This window comes from Carcharodon carcharias, chromosome 10 (genome assembly GCF_017639515.1).
Source record: "Carcharodon carcharias isolate sCarCar2 chromosome 10, sCarCar2.pri, whole genome shotgun sequence".
NCBI lineage: Eukaryota > Metazoa > Chordata > Chondrichthyes > Lamniformes > Lamnidae > Carcharodon > Carcharodon carcharias.
Window position 1 is genome coordinate 145141928 of NC_054476.1, and position 10951 is coordinate 145152878.

Consider the following 10951-nt stretch of genomic DNA (forward strand, 5'->3'; position numbering starts at 1 on the left):
GAAGAGGTGGGCAATCCTCTTATCGACATGTGGCAGTAAAACATTACGGCCTAATTCGTGGTCAAACTGTACCCAACGCCCCAGATTCCAAGGGCTTTGATGAGCTGGTGAATCTTGTGAAAAGCCACTTTCAGCCGAAACCCTTGGTAACAAAGCAGTGTTTTAAATTTAATTCGAGGTGTCACGCCCCTGGAGAGACAGTCGCTTGCTATATAGCAGCCTTAAAACAACTGACAGAGCATTGTGAGTTCGGGACGTCGATTAATGACATGTTAAGTGACTGAAGACGCCATTCAAAAATGGTTGTTGTCAGAAACAAATTTAGACTTCAGCAAGTCACTGGAGTTGGCACTCGCAATGGAAAGCACAGTCAGGGACTCGAAATCAAGGCAGCACAAAATGGTGCTGTTCTTCATGTCGGGAGGGAGGCACCAGCTAGAAATGATGCGGAAGCGCAGGGTGCTGCAGAAAGGTGGGAAACAGTCACCATTTACAGACCAGCAAAACGCAATGGCTTAATGGATAAAAACCACATTCATAATAGCAGAAATGGAGCCAAACAGCCAGCAAATGAACAACAGTTTAACAGAACAGAGTGTTTCTACAGCCATCTCAATGAGCACATTATACGATATTGTATAGAAGGATTGAGGCAAAATTTCAAACAAAATGGCAGAAGTCGTGAAATTTATATAATGGAGGAACCAGGAGTCAGATATTTACTCGCTGCACAACTTAAAAATGGGTAAAACAGAGCCAATCTACGTGACAGTAGAAGTCAACAGGAAACACATTCGAATGGAGGTGGATACAGGCACATCCACGACAGTCATAGGGGAACATACACTTAAGTATCTGAATGGAGGAGGCCACTAAAGCTGGAAAACTCAAATGCTAAATTAAAAATGCATACTGGCAAAGACAAATGAGTAAAGGGTATATGCAAAGTTCCAGTACAATATAGTAGCCAATCTGCTAACCTACCCCTGATAGTGGTACCAGGGGAGGGTCCAATTCTGCTTGGTCGGAACTGGCTTAAGGACATAAAGTTGGAGTAGACTGTAATTTTTCAACTCAGAATGAAAGATCTGCAACAATTATTATAGAAATATGCCCCTGTATTCAGGGAAGAGCTTGGGAAGATTCAGGGGCTGCAAACTAAAATCCACGTGGACCCCAGGGCAACCCCCCAGATACTTGATGGCAAGGCCAGTCCCCTATACATTACGAGAAAAAGTGAGTATTGAATTCGACAGGCTGGAAAGTTGGGAGCCTTACAATCTGTACAATTTTCCAAATGGGCAGCGCCTATAGTTCCAGTACTAAAGCCTGACCAGAGTGTGCGAATATGCGGGTACCACAAGTTGACCGTTAACAAAGTGGCCAGACTAGACAGGCATCCTATACCGAAAATTAATGAATTGCCTTCCAAGCTGGCAGGGGGAACCGCATATACAAAATTCAACATGAGCCACGCTTACCGGCAAGTCGAGCTAGAAAAGGCCTGTCCGGAATTTGTGACTATCAACACACATAGGGGGTTATACCAGACTTCAGAGTCTCATTGGCTTGTGCCATTTTCCAACAGACAATGGAAAATTTACTCCAAGGTCTACCCCATGTGGTGGTTTATCTCGATGTTGTCCTAGTAACATGATAAACTGAAGAAGAACACCTGCCTAGCTTGGAAGAGGTATTGAAGCGTTTTTCACAAGCCGGAGTACATTTGAAAAGGGAAAAATGTATCTTCCAAGCAAAAGAAGTGAGTTACTTGGGTCATAGGTTTGACTTGCAGGGCCTTCACCCAGTAGAAGACCAGCTGAGAGCTATTCGTGAGGTGCCAGCCCCAAAAAATGCCACAGAACTCAAGTCCTTCTTGGGAATGGTTAACTACTGCAGTCGTTTTCTCCCAAGTTTGTCGACAGTACTGGCTCCATTATACAGGTTACTTGAGAAAAACCACAGGTGGACATGGCAAGCCCCACAACAACAGGCTTTTACGGCAGTAAAGCAGTTACTACATTCATCAGCCCTGTTGGTACATTTTGACTCAAAGAAGGAATTGATTTTAACCTGCGCTGCATCTCCTTACAGAGTTGGGGCAGTACTCCACCACCAGATGGCGGATGGCTCTGAACGGCCCCTTAGCTACGTTTCCACAACACTGTGGCAGAACGAAGATACTCACGAATAGAGAAAGAAGGCTTATCCATTGTATTTGGCGCTAAGAAACTCCACCAATACATCCATGGTTGCCACTTCACCATTGTATCCAATCACAAGCCACTACTTGGCTTATTTGGGGAAGATGAGATAATACCCTCCAATCGCCTCGGCACACATCCAAAGGTGGGCACTGATTCTAGCTGCTTACGAATGTACTTTTATCCACCGGCTGGGAAGCCAGATTGTCAATGCTGACGCGCTGAGCCAATTACCTCTAAAAGACAGCAATATGAACGCCCCCATTACTCAAGAACTTGTTATTAAACTTTCTGGATTCATTGTCAGTGAATGCCAAACAGATTGGAGAATGGACAGATCACGATCCAGTTTTGTCTCACGTCAGGGAACAAGTCTTGCAGGGAATTGTCTCACGAGCCAAAGTCTGATGAAATGAAGACCTATTTTAACAGGAGATACAAGCTCACCTGCCAGAATGGCATCTTACTGTGGGGAGTGAGAGTCATTGTGCCTCCCAGAGGTAGACAGCCATTATTGATAGAATTGCATAGTGCTCACCCCGGCATCTCTAGAATGAAAATGTTAGTGCGCAGCTCCTTTTGGTGGCCAGGGATGGATACTGAGATCGAAAACATGGTCAAGAGCTGCATGCAGTGCCAACAGCTGCAGAAATTACCTCCTGCTCCACTGCATCCTTGGGAATGGCCAGGAAGGCCATGGGTCTACCTCCACATTGACTACATGGGGCCTTTTTCCGACACTCATTCCAAATAGATGGATGTATATGAGGTGAGATCGCTCACGTCTGCCACCACCATAGACAGATTGCATCAGAGTTTTGCGATACACGGCTTAACAGAGATAACAGTATCTGATACTGGAACAGCATTCACTGGCGAGGAATTCCAAAGATTTACAACTCTCAACAGCATGACATGTCAAGACCTCACCATACCATCCTGCATCCAATGGGCTGGCCAAGCAGGCAGTCCAGGTCTTCAAGGCCAGAATGAAAAAATTAGACAGGGACTCTATAGCTACAAAGTTATCATGCTTTCTGCTCAGGACTACGCCACATATGCCCACTGATATAGCAGGAGTTATTAACGAAGAGACGTCTCAGAACACGGTAAAGCCTCATATGACCAAATTTAGGAGGGAGGGTTGAGAGAAGTCAGGAGGCCCAGAAAAATGAACACGATTACCCCACAATTGTGACAGAAACTTCACTATAGGAGAAGCAGTTTTTGCAAAGAACTTTGGAGATGGGCCCAAATGACTATCAAGTGAAGTCAGTGCAGTGACAGGACTCCAATCCAACCATATATTGATTGGTCGGATAATCAGCAGTATGTAGATCACATCAGGAAGAGGGAAATAGATCCACAAGAAAAGGTGTGCCAAATATTCCCATTCGGAGTCTACACCAAAGGTGGAAGGAACTCCTCTTGCTTTGGAAGTATCTGCAGAACCTTTTGAGCCTTGGAGTCAAAGAGGTAAGCTTACAGGTTCCTCCTGGGGAGCCCAGTGGACAGATAACGCCTGAGAGGGAGGCCTCAGATAAACCATCCAACGTCATAGAACTACGACGGTCGACACGTTTGAAAAAGCCTCCCGAGATACTGAATTTGTAAATAGTTTATCTATGTAAATAGTTAAAATATTGTAAAATTTACTTTCAACCAAAGGGGGAGGGATGTGGCAATCTAAGGTGCAATACACTTTTAAGAAAATATGAGCACATTGACCACGTGACTGTAGGACCCAATAGCGGTGTAGCGTGAGCTATCATGTTAGTGTTAGTCTAGAGTAGGGTCCGGTTGAAGGAGCACACATCATGTTAGTGCTCTGTTGTTTATGTAAATAAATAGCATGTGCTTCATTTCATATTGGTATCTGCATCTGCTGTATATTGTAATCGACTCACTTGCCGACACATAAGTGTGCAACTGGTTCAGCAAGCAAAGCGACCCCATAGTAGAACATAACAGTTAGATACAGAGTAAAGCTCCCTCTACACTGTCTCCATCAAACACTCCCAGGAAAGGTACAGCATGGGGTTAGATACAGAGTAAAGCTCCCTCTACACTGTCCCCATCAAACACTCCCAGGACAGGTACAGCACGGGGTTAGATACAGAGTAAATCACCCTCTACACTGTCCCCATCAAACACTCCCAGGACAGGTACAGCACGGGGTTAGATACAGAGTAAGCTCCCTCTACACTGTCCCCATCAAACACTCCCAGGACAGGTACAGCACGGGGTTAGTTACAGAGTAAAGCTCCCTCTACACTGTCCCCATCAAACACTCCCAGGACAGGTACAGCACGGGGTTAGATTCAGAGTAAAGCTCCCTCTACACTGTCCCCATCAAACACTCCAGGACAGGTACAGCATGGGGTTTAGATACAGAGTAAATCACCCTCTACACTGTCCCCATCAAACACTCCCAGGACAGGTACAGCAACGGGGTTAGATACAGAGTAAATCCCTCTACACTGTCCCCATCATACACTCCAGGACAGTACAGCACGGGGTTAGATACAGAGTACAGCTCCCTCTAACCAGCCGAGGACAGGTACAGCACGGGGTTAGATACAGAGTAAAGCTCCCTCTACACTGTCCCCATCAAACACTCCCAGGACAGGTACAGCACGGGGTTAGATACAGAGTAAATCTCCCTCTACACTGTCCCATCAAACACTCCCAGGACAGGTACAGCATGGGGTTAGATACAGAGTAAATCTCCCTCTACACTGTCCCATCAAACACTCCCAGGACAGGTACAGCACGGGGTTAGATACAGAGTAAATCTCCCTCTACACTGTCCCATCAAACACTCCCAGGACAGGTACAGCACGGGGTTAGATACAGAGTAAATCTCCCTCTACACTGTCCCCATCAAACACTCCCAGGACAGGTACAGCATGGGGTTAGATACAGAGTAAAGCTCCCTCTACACTGTCACCATCAAACACTCCCAGGACAGGTACAGCACGGGGTTAGATACAGAGTAAAGCTCCCTCTACACTGTCCCCATCAAACACTCCCAGGACAGGTACAGCACGGGGTTAGATACAGAGTAAAGCTCCCTCTACACTGTCCCCATCAAACACTCCCAGGACAGGTACAGCACGGGGTTAGATACAGAATAAAGCTCCAATTGGTGCCTTAAAGCCAATCATAAAGAGAGGGTTCCAATTTGTCATTTCCATTTCTCCAAAGTCATTGGAGCCTAACTAACGAAATTGTCAAGTTAGACCAAAACTTTTTAAAATTGTGTGCATTTATTCTCTGTTTCTTGAATTTCTGACATTCTTTTCCAGCGAGCAATAACAATTCTGGATTTAGAGAAAAGTCTGCCTAGGTTTCTAAGGGCGAGGTTCCGCTCGGGTGAGCCTGTGATTGTTGGCCTTATGCTCAATGGAAGAGAAGACCAGAGATGGTGTTTCAGGTAAAGTGGAATCAATTTGCGATGCAGCAAATTCCAAATTTCACTCTGGAAGTTTCAATACAGACCAGTGTAAATGCTGTAGTTTGGCTACATAGAAGAACCGCTCATGAACTGGAGCAAGATTTTTAAGTCATTCATTTTTCTAAATTAGCTACAAAGATCATAAGTTGATCCATTTCCAAAATCACTACACGACGTTCTCCCTAAGATAATTATCTTGGTTGGGGAAGTCCAAATTCTGGTCCAGGCCTCCAAAACCAACTCAACTCTTGTTTCTGAGTCTGAAGGTTGCATTGTTCAAGATCTAAGCAGATTAGTCCAGGTTGACACTCCAGTGTAGCACTCAAGGGGTGCTGCACTGTCAGAAGTGCTATCTTTCAGATGATCTGCCCTTTGAGGACTATGTAAAGATTACGTAGCACTATTTCAAAGTGAAGCAGGGGAGTTCTCCTTAGTGTCCTGGCCAATATTTATCCCTCCATCAATATAAACAAGAAAATAGATTATCTGGTAATTTTCACATTGTTGTTTGTGGGAGATTGCAAATTGGCTGCCACAACATTACAACAATGATTACACTTCAAAAGCACTTAACTAGTTTAGTAAAGCACTTCGGGATGTCCTGAAGTCATGAAAGGTATGAAATAAACACACTTTTTTTTATTTTGTTCATGTGATGTGGGCATCACGGGTAAGGCAGCATTTGTTGCCCATCCCTAGTTGCCTTTGAGAAGGTGGTGGTGAGCTGTCATCTTGAACTGCTGCAGTCCATGTGATGTAGGTACGCCCAGAGTGCTGTTAGGGAGAGAGTTCCAGGATTTTGACCCAGCGATAGTGAAGGAATGGTAATATATTTCCAAGCCAGGATGGTGACTGGTTTGGAGCGGAACTTTCAGGTGGTGCTGTTCCCATGTGTCTACTGCCTTTGTCCTTCTAGATGATGATGGTTGTGGGTTTGGACGGTGCTGTCTAAGGACCCTTGGTGAGTTCCTGCAGTGCATCTTGTAGATGACACATACTGCTGCCACAATGTGTCAGTGGCGGAGGGAGTGAATATTTGTGGTTGGGGTGCCAATCACGCAGGCTGCTTTGTCCTGGATGGTGTCCACCTTCTTGAGTGCTAAGGGAGATGCACTCATCCAGGCAAGTAGAGAGTGTTCCATCACACTCCTGACTTGTGCCTTGTAGATGGTGGACAGGCTTTGTGGAGCTAACAGGTGAGTTACTCGTTGCAGGATCCTTAGCCTCTGACCTGCTCTTGTAGCCATAGTATTTGTATGTGTGGTCCAGTTCAATTTCTGGTCAATGGATGTTGATAGTTCTTCTTTCTTAAAGGAGCCTGTTGATTTCTCAGTAATTGCAGTGTCCCTGGGCACAGACCCAGTGAGTGATCCTTAATGAGGTCACACAGCAAGGAACTGGTAACATAAGGAACAGGAGGAGGCCATTCAGCCTCTTGAATTTGTTCCAACATTCAGTTAAATCATAAGAGCAAAATACTGCAGATGCTGGAGATCTGAAATAAAAACAGTAAGTGCTGGAAAAACTCAGCAGGTTTGGCAGCATCTGTGGAGAGAGAAACAGTAAAAAAACAGAAACAGAACACTAATCCGAAGAAGAGTCATATTGGACTTGAAACATTAACTCTGTTGAGTTTTACTGAGTTTTTCCAACACTTACTTTTTTTCAGTTAAATCATGGCTGATCTGTTCCTCAACTCCATTTTTCCACCTTTGCTCCAAAGCCTTCAATAACCTTATCCAACAAAATCATGTCAATGGCATTCTTGAAAGGTGCCATTTAAATACAAGTATTTTTATACCCGTTTTCTGGGATTAATATTCACTCTTAAAGGAGCTTTGAACCCCTGAAGCAATTGTTCAACAGTAATGTGTTGTCATGTTTTCATTGTGTTTAGAGTTACTTCTGTGTTGGGTATAATTGGCACCAACCTGTACTGATTACAGTTCATTCCTGTGCTGGGGAGGGTGGGAGGAGGGGATTTGTGGGAGTCCAGGGTATAGATATTTAGCAATAATGGAATTGTTGCATGCCGTCCACACAGGGTTGATGAAGTTAACTGGACGCAATGGAACACAAACCTTGGACTCATCAACGAGGAACCAGGAAATTCTGAGGTTGTCAGAAGGAACACTGGGAGCAGAAGGACAACAGCTCGCCGGGGTAAGAGGCAGCAGCAACTAAGCTGCTCCACATCAGAATATTGTAGATTCCCAACTGCACTGTTAGGATAACGGATCAATGTTTCTTCTTCAAGACCCTCTTCAAAACCTCCCCTGCTAGGCCAAGCTTTTGGTTTCCCCCCTGCTCCTTAAATAGAATTACGTAGAATTTACAGACACAGAAACAGGCCACTCCACCCATCAGGTCTGTGTCGCTGTTATGCTCCTCCCAAGCCATCTTTTTCATCTCACCCTATCACCAAATCCTTCTATTTCTTTCTCCCTCATGTGTTTATCCAGCATATCCTTAAATGTATCTGTATTATTCACTTCAATCACTCCCTGTGGGAGTGAGTTCCACATTCTCACCACTCTCTGAGTAAAGAAGTTTCTCCTGAATTCCTGATTGAATTTATTAGTGACTATTGATGGCCCCTAGTTCTGGTCTTGCCCGCAAGTGGATACATCTTCTCCATCTTGACCCTATCAAACATTTGCTATCAAACCTTCCCTTTTTCTTTTATTTATTACTTACCTATGAAGAACTTTGAGATGTTTTCCTCCATTAATGTCCCTCTATAAGTGCAAGTTGTTGTTGTGTTATGTTCTGACTGCCTTAAGTTGAATCAACAGATAATGACCATGTTCGGGTGCAGCCATGGGAGCACAGAATTGTTTTTCTGTATGTGGGTAGTTCAGTTGTTGGACAATGTGTTCAACTCCAATGCTCAGGCCAAGCTCTCAGTCTCTCTCGGAAACCAGCAGCAGAGGGTCAGAGTCCAGGGCACTAACAGAAATTGCAATGTGCACTAGTGCACAACATCATGCAGCTTTTCACCTGGGATTCTGCATTCAACACAATCCCAAAGAGTAAGAGGCTTCAATAGGGTTAGTGTACCAGAGGGAGGGTCTTTGATAGGGTTAGTGTCCGAGTGGAAGGGTCTTTGATAGGGTTAGTGTACCAGAGGGAGGGTCTTTGATAGGGTTAGTGACCGAGTGGAAGGGTCTTTGATAGGGTTAGTGTACCAGAGGGAGGGTCTTTGATAGGGTTAGTGTCCGAGTGGAAGGGTCTTTGATAGGGTTAGTGTACCAGAGGGAGTGTCTTTGATAGGGTTAGTGTCTGAGTGGAAGGGTCTTTGATAGGGTTAGTGTACCAGAGGAAGGGTCTTTGATAGGGTTAGTGTCCGAGTGGAAGGGTCTTTGATAGTGTTAGTGTCCAAGAGGAAGGGTTTTTGATAGGATTAATGTCCAGGTGGAAAGGTCTTTGATAGGGTTCGTGTACCAGACGAAGGGTCTTTGATAGGGTTCGTGTACCAGAGGAAGGGTCTTTGATGGGATTAGTATACCAGAAGAAGCGTCTATGATAGGGTTAATGTCTGAGAGGAAGTGTCTTTGATAGGGATAGTGTACCAGAGGGAGGGTCTTTGTTAAGGTTCGTGTACGAGAGGAAGGGTCTTTGATAGGGTTACTGTGTGAGAAGAAGGGTCTTTGATTGGGTTAGTGTACCAGAAAGAGGGTCATTCATAGGATTAGTGTACCAGAGGGAGGGTCTTTGATAGGGTTAGTGTCTGAGAGGAAGGGTCTTTGATAGGATAAATGTACCAGAGACAAGAGATGGTAGCATAATGGTAATGTTACTAGACCAGTAATCCAGAGACCCATCTGGTCCACTAAGGTCCTTTACCTGGTCCTTACCTGGTCTGGCTTACATGTGACTCCAAACCACAGCAATGTGGTTGACCCTTAACTGCCCTCTGAAATGGCCTAGCAAGCCACTCAGTTCAAGGGAAAATAGGGATGAGCAACTAATGTTGGCCTTCCACTTCCCATGAAAGAATAAAGAAAAAAGAAATCTTCTCCTTAAGATACATTTAAGGAGAAGCTGAATAAACACAATGGAGAGCAGAATAGAAGGACCTGTTGATAGGGCTAGGTGAAGTAGGAGCAGGAGGTGGTTCGTGTGGAGCATAAATACTGGCATAGCAATGTTGGGCCAAATGGCCTGTTTCTGTGCTGCACATTCTATGCTGCAATATACCAGGGGTTGGGAGATGTGATTGGTGGGGGTGAATCCAACACTAAAGGGTTATTACTGATCCAGATGGGTTTTTACAACAATCGATAATAGTTTCATGGTCACCATTAGTGAGACTAGATTCCAGATTTATTAACTAAATTTAAATTGTACAAACTGCTGCAATGGGATTCAAACCCATGTCCTCCAGAACGTTAGCTGGTTCTTTATTATTAATCCAGTGACATCCCCCTTATACCACCGTCTCCCCTCTATGATCCTTACCATTGGGAAAATGGAAGAGTTTCTGCTCGCTCCATTTCTCCACAGTTGAACCTTTCCTATTTCTCGCCCTGGAACAGAGAGGAGTTGGCGGACGATACTGCCCCTACTGAAGGAGATTGAACCTGAGAAAGAGAAAGAGGAAGTGCGATTGCATGAGATGAACACCACCCCAGCAAGACGGCTTCCCATACACTCGCATGACGCAACTACAAAAGTAGTTTAATATTAGAACTGTGTGTGTTGGAGCAATGCACGGGACACTGTCTTAGAACAGCTAATACAGTCAAACCTTCATTAGCCTCCAAAATTAGGGTTGCCAACCCTCCAGGATTGCCCTGGAGTTTCCAGAAACTGAAGATTAATCTCCTGGACACCAGAGTAAAATCATTGGTAATACTCAAAGAAATGTGTGTTTTTATTTTATTAAATATTTTTGTTTATTAGTTGTTATAATATTGCAGATGGGGAAAGCATTGCAGTGTAACTGACAGGAATTATCCAATTGGGAAAGGAATAAATTGTCTACATCCTGATTGGCTGCAAAGATGGGGCCCTGTGAAGATGGATGTGTCAGGCAACCAATGGCAGAAGTGTGGGGGCGGGACATTTGAAATGAAAGACACATGATGAAACCTCCTGGATACATCCAGATGGGGTTGGCAACCCTGATAGTGGGAAATGGGAATTAACAGACAACCAAATATCCCACAACCAGACTATGGCATAGGAATGATGACAAGTGCAGTACAAATATCAAACTAACTTTAATCTTCCTTGGGATGTGAAATTGTTTATTGTCAAATGGGAGGGGATTGGAAAATTCAGGGAG

At 44.5% G+C, this 10951-nt stretch overlaps 1 protein-coding gene across 1 annotated transcript in view; it reads left to right on the forward strand.

Moving 5' to 3' along the window:
- trpv1 (transient receptor potential cation channel, subfamily V, member 1) overlaps window positions 1-10577 on the forward strand; it is a 53055-nt gene extending 42478 nt beyond the window's left edge. Inside the window, exons 14-16 of the mRNA XM_041197296.1 lie at window positions 5513-5640; window positions 7706-7824; window positions 10200-10577. Of these exons, the coding sequence (XP_041053230.1) occupies window positions 5513-5640; window positions 7706-7824; window positions 10200-10345 (393 nt within the window). The 3' untranslated portion in view covers window positions 10346-10577. The remainder of the gene's footprint in view (window positions 1-5512; window positions 5641-7705; window positions 7825-10199) is intronic.
- Window positions 10578-10951: the final 374 nt, after the last annotated feature.